Raw genomic sequence first — 15,095 nt, 5'->3', positions numbered from 1 at the left:
GACGGGGGCCTGGAGTCGGGGTCCCCCAGGTCTCCAGCTGGGGCCACCCACCCACTTCTGTAAATACACTAAACCTTCCACGAAGCTCTGGTTCTGAATGGAGGGGGAATGGAGGGGAGGGGACCCCCCAGCTTCGGCTCCCAGCAAGCATTCACCAGCCGAGGGTCTTTCCTGTACACCTTTATGTGGGGTTCGGGGGCGTCTATGACACATGCATGTACAACCGCTGGCCTGGAGCTCTGGAAGGAGGCAGGGGTGGCGGCCTGGAGGCCGCTGGTCCTCTGAGGTAGAGTCTGGAAGTGGGGGTGAGGGCTGGCATTCTTGGGGGGACGTTGGCACCCCGGGAGAACTCCTTACACCTCTCTGGAAAGGAAGGAGACGAGGTTTGAGGGGTGATTTTCTGCAGCCCAGTCCCTGCTTTGTACCTGACCCCCCCCTCCAACTCCCACTGTTTTTCCCCTTTTGGTCCAGGACCAGGACTCAAACTGGGTCCTGGGTCCATGTGCTCATTCCCTGGCGTTCTGACCCCCCGCTTGCCCTCGGTGGCTTCTGACTTACGAGACGGAAAGAGGGGTGTCCAGCTGTATGACCCGGGGTCCCCGCATCCTCTGAAGCTGGGCCCGAGTGAGTCTCCGGGGCCGGCCCACCCCAGGTTCTGCGGGGGCCCCCTCGATCCTCTGGCCGGCCAGATCCTCGCGAATTTCCCTCAGCATCTCCTCAGCCCGAAGGGGGCGAGGGGAGGGGGTGCGGCGGGGGCCCCCCTCTTCCTCCTCTGAGTCCCAGGGGGAGCTGTCCCCCACCGAGTCCGTGGGGGCCGGGGAGGGAGGGTGCAGGCTGGGCTGTGCCTCTGGGTCCCCTTCCTCCCACCAGGTGGGGGGCTGTCCCCGGGGCAGGCTGCCTCCCCTCTGCACGTCTGGGGGCAGTTCTGGGGCGCTGTGGCGCTGAGGGGCCTGGGGGCCGGGGGGCTGGGGTCGCAGAGGGAGGTCGCGCAGCTCCAGGGTGGAGAAGGTGAGGCGAGGGTCTCTCCGCAGAGGCCGGAGGAGCCAGGCGCGGCTCAGACGGGAGCTCAGGGTGCTGTACCCTGAATCTGAAGCGTCATCGGGCACCGGGGCCCCCTCTTCTTCGTCTGTGTCTTTGTCTTCTGTGACCACCAGCTGGGGGACGTCGGGGGCCGTGGCTTCAGGGGCCCTGCAATTGACAGCCAAGGTTCAGATTGCTCACTTGGGGGTTAAGTGTAAAGGTCAAGTGCAAGGGTCAAGTTCAAGTTGTCCTGGGTTGCATCCTCCAGATGTGGCCCTGCCCGGGGAGATTTCCTTTACGCCCACTGCGAACGGCTTTCTTCTTTTTCTTTTCTTCCTGTATATGTGTGTGCACCAATCCTGGGGCTCGAACTCAGGGCCTGGCCGCTGCCCGAGTCTGTTTTGCCCAAGCCTTGGCACTCTACCACTTGAACCACAGCTCCACCTCTGGTTTGTTTTGGTGGTTCATTGGGGATCAGAGTCTCACGGCCTTTTCCCCCCGCACCCGGGTTGGCTTTGAACCTCAATCCTCAGCTCTCAGCCTCCTGAGGGGCTGGGATGCAAGGCGTGAGCCACCATGCCCAGCTTACAGGCTGGGTCTGGCAGCTCTGCTCGTGGACGCATCCGTACCCCACCTTCACTCTCCGGCCCAGTCCAGCGAGGCGTTCGTGTATCATGGGGTGCCAGCCCAGGCCGTCGGAGGCTTCAGTCTCCCCCTCTTCCTCTTGTAGGTACCACGCTGCCCTCTCCTAACCTCTAGCCTGGTTCTCTAGCACTGACCCCTCCAGGCCGTATTTCTGGTTCCTTCTCTTCCCTGACCCTCCCTTCCTCTGGGGGCACACGGGGGGGGGGGTCTCACCTCCCCTCTGCTCCGCCCTCTGAGTCCTCCGGGGAAGGTGAGGAGGGCCTGGTGGTGCTCGGAGATACCCTGCCTTGGTCCCGGTAGAGTGCCAAGAGCTCCCTCTTCTGTCGCACGAATTCCTTGGACTTGAGTTTCTGCAGGGTGTCCTGGGAGGGAGCAGTGAGGTCAGGCGTGCCCGTTGATTGAGCCCTTACTATGCCAAGTACTGTACTCAGTACCGTTCTTCCCCCAGCAACCTCGGGAGGCACGTTGAGTTTTCCCACCTTTACTGCTGCAGATAGACTAGAAGGTCGAGGATTTCCCTCTCCCGCCCTCTCTTTCTGTGCCAGTCCTGGGGATTAGAACTCAGGGCCTGGGCGCCGTCCCCGAGCTTCTTTTGCTCCAGGCTGGCGCTCTACCATTGAACCACGGCTTCACTTCTGGTTTTCTGGTGGTTCGCTGGAAATAAGTCTCACGGACCTTTTCTGCACTGGGCTGGCTTTGAACCCCGATCCTCAGATCTCAGCCTCCTGAGTAGCTGGGATGATAGGCCTGAAATAGTTGGTGAGGGGGGGGGGCTGTGGGGTTGCAGGAATGAAGGGGAAGGAGAAGGGGGTGCATAAGGATGCTCCCCCAATCCTGGGCTGGATTTGACCTCCAGGGGGCGCTGCCCACAGCTCTGAGCCACAGCCGTCTCCCAGGGAACCCCAAGATCACACCGATGAAGTGAGCCTGGAGTTTTGCGCAAAAGCCAGCCGTGGAGGGGTGGCTCAAGTGGTAGAGCGCCAACCTTGAGCAGAAGAGCTTGAGGACGGAGCCCAGGTTCTGAGTTCAGGCCGCAGGACTCACACACACGGAGAAAACACAGGGGGAGTCCGGCCGTGGAGGGAGGAGAGACTACAGGACCCCTCAAGATGGAAAACCACCAGCACCCCTGAACCCTCGTGTCAGCCATCTTTGCTCCTGATCTCACACCTGCGTTCCAGGCTTTGAACTGTCATCCAACTCTCTGCCTCCTAGAAGCTGCGATTATGGGAAGGACCCACACACTGTGGCGATGTCTTCTTGCTTTTGTCACACATACCTGCACGTGTGACTACTCTGTGTGTGTGTGTGTGTGTGTGTGTCTTCGCACACATGACAGTCCATGGCTTGAACTCAGGGTCAGGGTGTTGACTGTAAGCTTTTTTTTTTTTTTACCACTCAAGGCTGGTGCTGTACCACTTGAGCCACAGCTGCACGTTTGGCTTTTTGCTAGTTTAATGGAGATAAAGGTCTTATGGACTTTCTTGTCCCATTTGACTTTGAACCTCTGTCCTCAGGTCTCCGCCTCCTGAGAAGCTGGGATGATGACAGGTGTGGGTCACCTGGCTGTGATTAATTTGTTGAACACCTCCCCTTCCTTGGTAGGGAAAGTTGCAAAGTTCCTTGAACTTTGTGTGGGACGAAGTTCAAGTTCATGGTGTCCAGATGTCAGGGGCAGGGCCCGGGAATGACTAACTCTAGGGCTGTGCCTGCTTCTGTACCCCATGTTGTAGCCATACTCAAACGCCAGGCCGGCATTTATTTTTTTGCCAGTCCTCGGTCTTGAGCTCAGGGCCTGAGCACTGTCCTTGGACTTTCTCAAGGCTAGAGCTCTACCACTTGAGCCTCAGCACCACTTCTGGCTTTTTCTGTGTATGTGGGACCAAGGAATCGAACCCGGGTCTTCCTGTCGGCCTCAGAGGCTCCAGGCCCCAGGGCGGCCAGGGGCCTGGTTGTCGGGTACCTGAGCCTGCTGGGTCTTCCCCAGCCATCGTGCCCGGTCGGCGGGGCTGGAGCAGTGGACCACGAGGGCACTGGCCACGCACTGCAGGTCACTGAGGTGGATTAACAGGAAGCTGTCTGAGGAGCAGGGAGAAGAGGGGTTCTCAGGGCTGGGCCCCCCCTCCCGACCCTCCCCTGCCCTCCCCCCTCGCCCAGGGAGACGCACTGGGGTCCCGCAGTGGCCGGCACACCAGCTTCTCCAGCATGAGAGGCGGCCGGATGACCTTGGCCTTGTCCGTCCTGCGCTGGGGCTTGGTGACCAGGAGCAAGTCGGAGAAGAGAAACAGGTGCACGTCCAGCTGTGGCCAGGAGGGCAGGGGTGGGGTCAGCCAGGCCCAGGGCCCCCCATCCCCTCCCACCCCTCCGCACCCCTCCCCTCCCCTTTCTTCTCCGTTCTGTCTTTTCCTCCCTCTTGTCTCTTCTTCCTCTTCTCCTTTCTCCTCCTTCCTTTTTTTATTGGAGAGGGGACGCCAGTCCTGGGGCTTGAACTCAGGGCCTGGGCGCTGTCCCTGAGCTCTTCAGCTCAAGACCAGCACCCTACCCCTTGAGCCACAGCTCCACTTCTAGTGTTCTGGTGGTTCGTTGGGGATCAGAGTCTCAGGGTCTTTAGTGCCCGGGCTGGCTTCGAACTGTGATCCTCAGATCTCAGTCTCCTGAGTAGCTGGGGTGATAGACGCGAGCCAGGGCGCCCAGCCTGTATGCCTGTCTTTCTTTCTTCCTTCCTTCCTTCCTTCCTTCCTTCCTTCCTTCCTTCCTTCCTTCTTTCCTTCCTCCTTCCTTCCTTCCTCCTTCCCTCCCTCCCTCCCCCCCTTTCCATGCAGAAGCCATCAGCTGGACCCAGAACCTTCTGACTCGACGTCTTGCTCTCCGTTTGGGGGTCTCCACTGATTGCCCTGCTTGTTCTCCACCCCCCATCCTCCTGCCTCAGTCTCGGGAGTGGCTGGGATTACAGGGGTGCACTTACGTGCTCGGCCCACCCCCCAGCTTTCCCGCTGCCCCCCCTCCAGCCCCTCCTCACCCCTGCCCACTGCACCTTCCCCTCCCGGCCCTCCTTGACTCGCACGGGCCCTTCCAGCAGCAGCTGTCTGAGGTACTCGGGAGCCACGCCCGACATGGGGGACATCAGGTCCAGAGTGGAGAAAGGACGCAGGTTCTGAGGGACACAGAGGACGGGGTCAGCAGGTCCCCCCCCTGCCCCCAGCCTGGCGTATTCACAACCGGTGTTTCTCTCCCCCGCTCACCCTTTCCAGTTCCTCGCTGGACGGCTCGAGCACCTCGTAGGGTCCAATGCGGTGGATGGCGGCTGCCAGGCTCTCCTGCTCCTCCCCGCGTCGGACCTGCCCGTTGATGTGGTGCAGGAAGGACTCCACCGCCTCCATCTCCGGGGGTGGGGGGAGGACAGAGCGGTGAAGCTCTGTCCTTGTGAGGGACAGCCCACTAAGGGCCAAGCCAGCCCATCCACACACCCATCCAGCCACCCACCCATCCACCCACCTACCCATCCTCCACCCATCCATCCACCCATCCATCCACCCATCCATCCACCCATCCACCCATCCATCCATCCACCCATCCAACCACCTACCCATCCATCCACTCACCCATCCACCCATCCATCCATCCACCCATCCATCCTTCCATCCATCAACCCATCCCCCCATCCATCCCCCCATCCCCCATCCACCCACCCATTCATCCCCCATCCCCCATCCATCCATTCACCCACCATCCATCCATCCATTCACTCATCCACCCACCCATCCACCCACCCACCCACCCATCCATTCACCTATGCATCCATCCACCCACCCATCCATTCACCCATCCATCCACTCACCCATCCACCCATCCACCCATTCACCCATCTATCCACCCATCCATCCATTCACCCATCCATCCACTCACTCATCCATTCACCCATCCACCCATCCAACCACCCACCCATCCATCCCCCCATTCCCCCATCCCCCCATCCATCCATCTATTCACTCATCCACCCACCCATCCACCCACTCATCCACCCATCCACCCATCCACCCACCCATCCACCCACTCATCCACCCATCCACCCACCCACCCATCCATTCACCTATCCACCCATCCACCCACCCATCCATCCATCCATCCATCCACCATCCATCCATCCATCCATCCACCCACCCATCCATCCACTCACCCATCCATCCACCCATCCATCCATCCATCCATCCATCCATCCACCATCCATCCATCCACCCATCCATTCACCTATCTACCCATCCACCCACCCATCCATCCATCCATCCATCCACCCATCCACATATCCACATACCCACCCACTCATCCATCAATCCACCCATCCACCCATCCACCCATTCATCCATCCATCCATCCATCCATCCGTCTATCATCCATCCATCATCCATCCACCCATCCACATACCCACCCACTCATCCATCAATCCACCCATCCACCCATCTACCCATTCATTCATCCATCCATCCATCCATCCATCCATCCTTCCATCTACCCTCCCACCCACCCATCCACCCCTCCCCCCCTCTCTGGAGCCTTGTAAGCATACTCCTCTGGTCTCCCCCAACCTTCAGGACCCCAAACCCTGCCTAGCACTCACCATGGCATTCAAAGCCTCCCGGACTCGGGGCTCGGGGCTCCTTTTCAGCACAGCCTGGAGTAGCAGGGGGTACTTGGTGATGCGCTGCTGGGGTTTGATGAGCAGATCCCCCAACATCTGACGCCCTGAGCGCTTGTGGTTCTCACACCACTGTCAGCAGAGGGAGGCGGGCGGGGCGGGGGGAGAACTCAGCCATCTGCCAGCTCTCTTCTTCCCCATCAGGCTGACTGAGCCCCAGCCTGGAGCTGCGCCCTGCTCCCCGCTGTCTCCTCCTCCCCCTGCCTCAGTTTCCCCACCTTCACAAAGGTGTGGAAGAGCGGGTTGGAGTCTTGCTGTGCGCGGGCGTACGCCATGGTGTGTTTCACGTTCAGGCAGTACTGGATGTAGGGGTGAAATCGCTGGCTGAACTGGAAAGGGGACACAGGTGTCAGGAGGGGAGACTTCAGGGCCCCCCAAGCCTCCTTCCTTCCAGGAGAAGCTGACACCCCCCAAAGAAGGGCCTCTGTTGTCCTCCGATCTCCTGGCCGCCGTACGAGCTCTGTCCCGCCCTGGGCTTCGCTCTCCACCAGCAATAACTCAGCCACTGTTTTCAGGACACCGGTTTTCTGTGACTCAAGGGACACCCCTAAACCCGGGGACCCCAGAAGTTCAAGCACACAAATAAAAAAAGATGAAGTTCTAGAGAACTGAATCGTTTCGGGCTGTGAAGATTCGGGCTGTGAAGATTCGGGGTGTGAAGATTCGGGGTCTCTCGGTGGCCAGTTTGGGGGTTGCCCACAGGGCTTTCTGGGGTGTCTGAGCCTCTCTGTCTTCTGCCCCCCACAGAAACATTTGCTTGCTTGATCTACTTTTTTTTCCCCCCTTTGTCAGTCCTGGGGCTTGAACTCAGGGCCTGGGCGCCGGCCCTGAGCTCCTTCCTTCAAGGCTGGCGCTCTACCACTTGAGCCACGGCTCCACGTCTGGTTTTCTGGTGGTGCTTAGGAGATAAGAGTCTCATGGATTTTCCTGCCCAGGCTGGCTTTGAACCTCGATCGGCGGATCTCAGCTTCCTGAGGAGCTGGGCTTGGGCCACTGCGTCTTGCTACCAGTTACTTTTGCTAAGAAAAAAATGTTTCCACTTTCCGGGTGCTCGTGTAAACCCCCAGAAATCAACCCCCGCTCAGGCCTCCATCTTAGTCTGTCCAAAATTTAAGATTTTTAAAATATAGCTTCCCGGCATGGGTGGTCCACGCCCGCTATCCCAGCTTCCCGGGGGCTGGTGAGGTAGAGTCAGGATTGCACGAGACCCGGTCTTAAAAAACGATATCACAGCTGAGCATCGGCGGCTCCCGCCTGGCACCCCAGCTCCTCAGGAGGCTGAGATCCGAGGATCACAGTTCAAAGCCAGCCCGGGCAGGAAAAGTCCACGAGACTCTCTTATATCTAAAGAAGCACGAAGAAAGCAGAGGTTGTGGCTCAAGTGGTAGAACGCTCGTCTTGAGAAGAAACGCTAAGGGACGATGCCCCAGGTCCTGAGTTCAAGTCCCAGTACTGGTGCAGAGGAAAAATCAACTAGAAGAAGAAAAGAAGAAAGAAGCGTTGTGGACGAGCGTTTGTCTGAGACTCCCATGTTTCTACTTCATGGGGACAGGTCAGACTGGGGGGATATTTGGGGGGAACGGTTCTCCCTGGTCACCTCCCCCCCCCACACTTACCATCAAGAAGCCGTTTTGCAGGCTCAGGGGGTCCAGAGGCTGGCCTGAGCTGCGGGTCTCCTCCAGAGAAGGTTCTAGAACCTCTTCCCAAAAGCGCCGGTGGGCTCGAATCAGACTGGGGACATTTCCAAACAGGGTCTCAGCTGACACCTGGGGGAAAGGAGCCTTGGTGACAGGGCCAGGCTGGGGGGGAGAGGGGGACCCTGGCAAGAGGCAGGAGGTTTGGCTTTCCCTCCCACCCCGTGACACTCAGTGAGCCCCAGGAAACTGGGCGGGGGGAGAGGGCTGTGTCCTCCTGGGATGGGGTGGGGCATTCCTGGAGGGCTTCCTGAAGGAGGCTCCCCCTTTTGTAAATTCCCCCTCACCTCCACCAGCAATCCCACTCGCTGCAAATTCAACAGCCCGGCGGCCAGGAGCTGGAGGGAGGGAGGGAGGGAGGGACGAGGAAAGGGTCTGAGCACCCCCTCCCACCCTCTTGAACCCCCAGACCAGCCCTGTGGGGTACCCCCTACATCAACCCCCCCCACACCCACCCCCCAGGTCTGGAGGACGTGTGCAGCGGAGGGTGGCTTGAGTGCTGGGCCACCTGTCCTCTGTGGGCTGCGAGGCCGAGGCCCCCGGGAAGGGGGGTGAGGGGGGCTCACGTCTGTCATGATCTTGAGCTTCCTCACGTACAGGGCTTCCGTGGTCAGGAGCTCCCACAGCGCCTCCTGCTGGTGGCACAGCTCCCGGCTCATCTCCTGAGGGGGACGGGGCAGGAACACGGTGACCCCTGTGCCGGCGCTGGGCCTCGAACTCACCACCTCCCCCCCGCCGCCGAGCCTGGCCCTGGGCCGGCGGTGATCAAGGTGCTGGTGCTCTACCATCTGAGCCACGCCTTTCCCTCTGGGTTTTTGCTGGGTCACTGGAGTTAGAGGCCTCAGGGTGACCTTGAACTTCCATCCTCAGAGCTCCTCCCTCCCTCCCTCCCTCTCTCCTTCCTCTCTCTCTCTCGTTTTCCCTCCCTCTCTTCCTTCCTTCATGTGGTTCTGTCCCTGGGCTTTTTCACTCCAGGCTGGCGCTCTACCCCTTGAGTCACAGCCGTCCTCCCCACTTTTTTTGCTGGCGCATTAGAGACAGGAGGCCTCTCAAGGCCTATCCAAGCCCAAGCTGGCCTCCAATCGCGATCCTCCCGTCTCAGCCTCCTGAGCAGCTGGGGTGACAGGCGTGAGCCACGGGGCCCAGCTGAGAACAGACACCGTCTCCCACGGCTGGGGGACCTGCTTGGCGGTTCGAGACCCCAGTCCCCCAGCCAGGCAGGGACACCGCCTCCCTTCTCCTGGGGTCAGTGACACCGCTGAGACGAGATCCGAGTTTCCCTGGAGCTCCCCCGCCCCCCCGCCAGCCCAGGCATGCGCTCTGCCGTCCAGCTCACCTGGTGTCCAGGCACCAGCTCCCTCCAGGACTTCTCTATGGTCAGCCCGTGGTCCCCGCCCTCTCCGATCTCCCAGTGCTTCCGGTCCTCGGGGGGCAGGCGGGGCATCCCGAACAGGCTGAAGGTGTGCAGTCTCAGGTTCAGTTGGTGGGCCTTGGTGACTTCCTTCCAGAGGGAGGGCAGAGCGTGAGCTGACCACGCCCGGTGCCCAGCTCACCCGGCTCCTGTGTGTGTGTGTGTGTGTGTGTGTGTGTGTGTGTGCGCACGCATGCGCGCTGGCAGGCGGCAAGCAGCAATAAGGGAGGCCCAATGTGGCCTCGAATCTCGATCCTCTGATCTCAGCCTCCTGATGAGCTGAGCCGGAGACTGGGGGCCCCGGTCATCCCAGCTACTCGAGAGGCTGAGATAGGAGGATTGTGGTTCTGAGCCAGCCCAGAACCCAGAATCTTGGGTGAAAAAGCTCAGGGACGGCGCTCAGACCCCCAAGTTCAAGCCCCAGGATGGACAAAACCAACAAAAGCCATGCAATAGTCTCAGGCAATGTTTGGACGTTAGCTCCCCCCCCATACATGGAGTTTTTCTTTGTTGTGTGTTGTTTGCTTGTTCCAGTCCTGGGACTAAGCTAGCACTCTATCACTTGAGCCACAGCTCCACTTGTGGTTTTCTGGGGGTTCACTGGAGATAAGTGTCTCTGCCCAGGCTGGCTTTGAACCGTGCTCTGCAGCTCTAAGCCTCCTGAGTGGCTGGGCTGTGGATGAGTTTTCAGAGGAGGTGAACTGTTTGTGGGCAGGAGATGAGGGGACCCTACCTTGAATTTGGGGCTGTGAGGTGGGCCAGGCCCCTGATCTCTGTGCCTCTTCCCAGGCTCCGGTTCCCAAAGCACCCCATGAGACAGGCCTCGGGCCTGGGCCAAAACCTTGGCAAAGGGGAGGTAGTGTGGCTTTTGGTGGCTGAGGTCCTGTGGGGAGAAATGGAGAAGGGGTTCTGGGTGGCTCAAGGCTGGCGCTCTACCCCTCTGAGCCCTAGTTCCACTTCTGGTTTTCCGGTGGTTCCCTGGAGATAAAAGAGTCTCATGGACTTTGCTGTCCCAGCCGGCCTTGAACCCCGATCCTCACATCTCAGCCTCCTGAGCAGCTGGGATGGCAGGCGGGAGCCACCGGGACCTCCAGGCTCCTCAAACCAGTGTAGTTGTGGGCTCCAGTTATCCTGAGCTGGGCTGGTGGAGGCATGCCTGGCTGGCAGTCCCCGGGCGCGGGCAGACAGGCACGCACATGCCTGAGTTCCGGTGTGTGCACCCCAGAATCTGCCCACTCCCGCCCCTGCCCTCTGTGCCTGGGGCTTCCAGGCACAAAATCCTTGTGATTTCTGTGTCTGTGGTCAGCTTGGGCCTCCACCCTTGGGCCTCCTCCCTCTTGCCTCGCCAGTGTCCCTGGCAGCTGGGAGGGGCTGCCATTTGTGTGTGTGATTGTGTGATTGTGTGATTGTGTGATTGTGTGATGGTGTGTGTGTGTGTGTGAGAGAGGGAGAGGTTGAGGGAGTCCCCGCAGGGCCCCTCCCAGGGCAGGCTCGGTCACATTCCTCTGAATTACCCCATCTTATTTCCTAGTCTCCCTTCTCTCTCTCTCTCTCTCTCTCTCCCCAGCTGGTGACAGGGCGAGGGGGCGGGGCCGCCCAGAGGCTGATTGACAGCGGGAGCCACGCCCTCTTGCCCCGATCAGGTTCCCAGGAGGGTGGGGCTCAGGGCGGGGCCTAGGCCATCCTTGGTCCAGCCCCTCCGGGGTAGGGGTGTAGGGGGACACCAGCTCCTCTTCAGCCCTGACTCAGAAGCCAATGGCAGAGCTCAGGTGGAGTCTAGAAAGTTCCTTTCCCACAGCCGATGACCCTCTCATCTGTTGTCCATCCCTCCTCCCCACTCTGTGCTCTCTCTCTCATCTCCTGTCCAGCTGTCTGGGATTGGGGTGGGTGTGAAATCCTGGGCCCCCCCCCCCCACACACACTATGGCTCCTGAAAGAAGAGGAGGATGAGGGACAAGAACAGAGCAAGCCGTCTTGAACCTCTAAGAAGACAGAGACTTTGAAGGTGGGTGACCTCCCTGCCGACACACCCAGGTCACCTTGTGGACACTGGCCAGGACTCACCGGCATGGAGCCTCCCCCGGGAGCACTGTGGGCAGAGGTCCGGTGCAGTCCCGTGTAGGCCTCAATGCGGGAAGCCACAAGGCCCTGGGGAGGCCTGTTATGAGGGGGACCCCAGGCCTGCATCCCCTTCCTCCAGTCACCTCCAAAGGGTCACCGTGCCAACGTCCAGGACGGAGAGGCTGCAAGAGAGGGGAGGAAGGGATGGGAAGGAGGGAGAGGTGACATTGGGAGGGGGAGCACGGATGAGGTAGTCAGGCAGTGGGGGGATTGGGGCGTCACGCCTGTCATCCCAGCTTCTCAGGAGGCTGAGATCTGAGCATCACAGAAGGGTTCAAAGCCAGCCCCGGAAAGGAAAGTCTGGGAGAGCCTCTGCAATGAACCAGCAACATTACAAAGAAAAAGGTCGGACTGGAGGTGTGGCTCAAATGGTAGAGCGCCCGTCCTGAGCGAAACAGCTCGGGGACAGCGCCGGGCCCTGAGTTCAAGCCCCCCGGGGATGGCGTACACAAACAAACACGCAGAGAGGAGCTGGCAGCAGGGTCTCAGGGGAGTCTCTTGGGCCCGGGTACCCCGGGGTGGCCCCCCCTTTTTTGTGCATAGCCTGGGAAAGACCTGCAGGGGGACTGGTTGGGGGGGACAGGGGTGGCCTTGGGGACTGTCCAGGGGGACACCAGCCTGGCAGGAGGGGGGCTGGGGGGTCCTCAGCCTTCTGGGGGCGCCGGGCAGGGCCCCCCTTCTTTCTCCCCAGCCCCCCCACATACACCCGGGGCAGGGGCTCCAGGAAGGCTGTGTGGACAGAGGCCCCTCCCCGACCCTCCCCTCGGGGCTGGCCGCCTCCCCGCCCTCCTCCCTAACCTGAGGGTCCTTTCTGGGGGCCGGGGAGGAAGCTGACTTCCCTCCCTCCCTCCCTCCCTCGATCCGCCCCCCTCGGCGCCCCCCCCCCACTTCCAAGCCCCATCCCCCCGACCCCCAGGTCCCGGCCCGCCCAGCGCGCCTCACCTGTGCGTCGAGGTGCGCGCTGCCCGGCTGCCAGCACCCCCGGCCCCGGGGGGGGCCCACAGGTCGTCGCCAGCCTCACCCACCCCCCGTGCCCAGCCCTGGACTGGGGACGCAGCGGCCCGCGGGACTCCGGGCAGCGCCGGGCCGGCGGGCAGGGGGCGGGGCGGGCAGGGGGCGGGGCTGCGGCGCGGAAGCCACGCCCCCTGCTCCCGGGGCCGCCTGCGGACCTCGCCGCGGCCCTGGGAGGGGCGGAGATCCGGTTAGCCACGCCCCCCACCAGAAGGCACCACTCAGAACTCGCACCGCTCCTGTCACTCTAGTCCAGGGGGCGGGGACACGCGCGGCCACGCCCCTTTCCAGCGGCCCTGCAGGCCACGCCCCCTCGAGCCCGGGGGCGGAGACGCGGGTGGCCACGCCCCCTCCCCTGAGTGCCACCCCGACCTGGCACCGCGCCCGCGCTCCCATCCCGGCTGCCAGGCCCGACCGGACCCCCGCAGTGGCGCCAAAGTAATGAAGGGTAAATAAGAGGCCGGCCGCAGACACGACGATCCAGTAGAACCTGTGGGCAGCGGGGATGGGCAGCCGCTGCCCGGGCGGCCTCCCTCGGCTCCCGGTGTCCCTGCTGCACCCTGGACCTGGAGTCCAAAGTGTCATCTTTATCTCTAGGTGGCCCTGGTGCCCGGCTGCAAGGGCGGCTGCTGGACTTTGCCTTTCCTGCAGGGCCGGGCCAGGTGCCAGCTGAGTCTCCACCGGCACCTTTCCCCCGGGGAGGGCACCCCTTGTCACTGAGGCCCTGCGACACCGCTGGATGCGTGGTCAGCGGTGTCCTGTGAAGGTGGGGTGAGAAAGCGGACATTCCGGAAGCTGACGGCCAGTGGTGAAGACCCCCGGGCCCGGGGCCCCGCCCCTTCCGGCCAGTAGGCCAGACTGACAGCCAGGACCCTTCAGTTTCTGAAGATGACCCCCGGGCCCGGGGCCCCGCCCCTTCCGGCCAGTAGGCCAGACTGACAGCCGGGACCCTTCAGTTTCTGAAGTGGACCCCCAGGCCCGGGGCCCCGCCCCTTCCGGCCAGTAGGCCAGACTGACAGCCAGGACCCTTCAGTTTCTGAAGAGGACCCCCAGGCCCGGAGTCCCGCCCCTTCCGGCCAGTAGGCCAGACTGACAGCCGGGACCCTTCAGTTTCTGAAGTGGACCCCCAGGCCCGGGGCCCCGCCCCTTCCGGCCAGTAGGCCAGACTGACAGCCAGGACCCTTCAGTTTCTGAAGTGGACCCCCAGGCCCGGGGTCCCGCCCCTTCCGGTCAATGGGCCAGACTGACAGCCAGGACCCTTGAGTTTCTGAAGGGGAAGAGGTGGCGCAGGTCCTCCCGGCCTGAGCCCCTGTCCTGGGTCTCCCGCCTCAGTCCCCAGCCTCCTGGACTTTCCTGCCCAGGCTGGCTTCAAACTGCAGGTGCTCAGATCTCACTGTCCTGGGCGGCCTGGGCTCCCCAGGCTTCCCCTGAGCCTGGACCACGGGGCAAGGCCGCAGCTGGGAGGGAGGGAGAGTTAACAGGGCAGGAGGAGGTGGTAATTACTGACAGTATTCAATGACACCCCAGAGACAGCCTCAGCGCTGGGCCTCCCAGAAAGGGGCAGGAGCAGGAGTCAGGGAGGGCCAGGGCAAGGTCAGGGCAAGGGAGGCAAGCCTGGACTTACCGTGCCCGGGTGAGGCGGCCAGGCTGGCCCAGGGCGGGCAGGGAGGGTTAACCCTTTGGCTCCCTTCCAATCTTGACCTGCCAGTGCCCCGCGGGCCTGGCGTTGGTTCCCAGGGAGAGAGAGAGAGAGAGGCACAGATTCGGTCTAATTCTGGTCTGATTGCTCCTTTTCCTCTTCTTCCATGCTGAGGGGAGCAGACACCTCCCTGGCTAGCCTGGGGGTGGGGGTGGGGCAGGTATTCTGGTGGGATTTGAACTTAGGATTTGCACTTTAATGAGACAGTTTCTTTACATCCCCCTCAAACCTCCCCTTCCAACCCCCCCAATAGTGTTTAAGTGAACCTGGGCTAGCCTGGACTTGACCCCCCTGTTTGTGCCTTCCAAATAGTTGCAGGTCCAAAGCAACTTTTATTGGCTGACATGAGGTGGGGGAGTCTCCTTCAGCTTCTGGCCTGGGCTGGCCTCAAGTCTCCATCCTCCTGATCTCTGCCTCCCAAACGTCGAGGATTACAGGAGTGAGCTACTGTGCCCGCGGGAGACTTGCTGTTTCTTCCTGCTGATCTGAGCATTTCTTCTTGACGTCTAAAGCTTACATCACATCCCGAAATGCAATGCCTGCAGGAGACGGGAGACTCCCAGGACTTGAGCCCGAGGCGCCCATGTGGGGAAGATGCCATTAGGTCCTGCTGTCAGAGCCTTATAGAAGAACTGGGGCCTCCAATCCTTCCTCCAGCCATGAGTAAGAGACAAACCCAGGGCCACAGGGGATGGGAGACTCTGAGACAGAACATTCACCTGGAGGGTGCTCACAGGAAGCACATGCCGGGAGCACTGTAGAGGGATGAACAGCTAGGTGGAAGAATCATGGAGGGCTTCC

General features: G+C 61.4%; 1 protein-coding gene across 1 annotated transcript; it reads right to left on the bottom strand.

Annotated features, from left to right (window-relative positions):
- Positions 1-170: 170 nt before the first annotated feature.
- On the bottom strand, positions 171-11,691 carry Plekhg6 (pleckstrin homology and RhoGEF domain containing G6). The gene is made up of 15 exons (XM_090325101.1): positions 11,528-11,691; positions 10,197-10,346; positions 9,389-9,553; positions 8,619-8,714; positions 8,340-8,390; positions 7,975-8,124; positions 6,577-6,687; positions 6,281-6,430; positions 4,908-5,045; positions 4,700-4,819; positions 3,833-3,965; positions 3,629-3,744; positions 1,879-2,027; positions 559-1,188; positions 171-363 (listed from the first exon to the last, which is right to left on the bottom strand). The coding sequence occupies exons 1-15, from the start codon at positions 11,648-11,650 to the stop codon at positions 354-356; spliced, it is 2,292 nt and encodes a 763-aa protein (XP_090181227.1). The 5' UTR covers positions 11,651-11,691; the 3' UTR covers positions 171-353.
- Positions 11,692-15,095: the final 3,404 nt, after the last annotated feature.

Source organism: Megascapheus bottae, chromosome 37 (genome assembly GCF_031878675.1).
Source record: "Megascapheus bottae isolate mThoBot1 chromosome 37, mThoBot2.hap1, whole genome shotgun sequence".
In the NCBI taxonomy this organism is placed as follows: domain Eukaryota; kingdom Metazoa; phylum Chordata; class Mammalia; order Rodentia; family Geomyidae; genus Megascapheus; species Megascapheus bottae.
The sequence above is the reverse complement of the archived record's forward strand: the minus strand, read 5'-3'. Positions and strand labels throughout refer to the sequence as shown.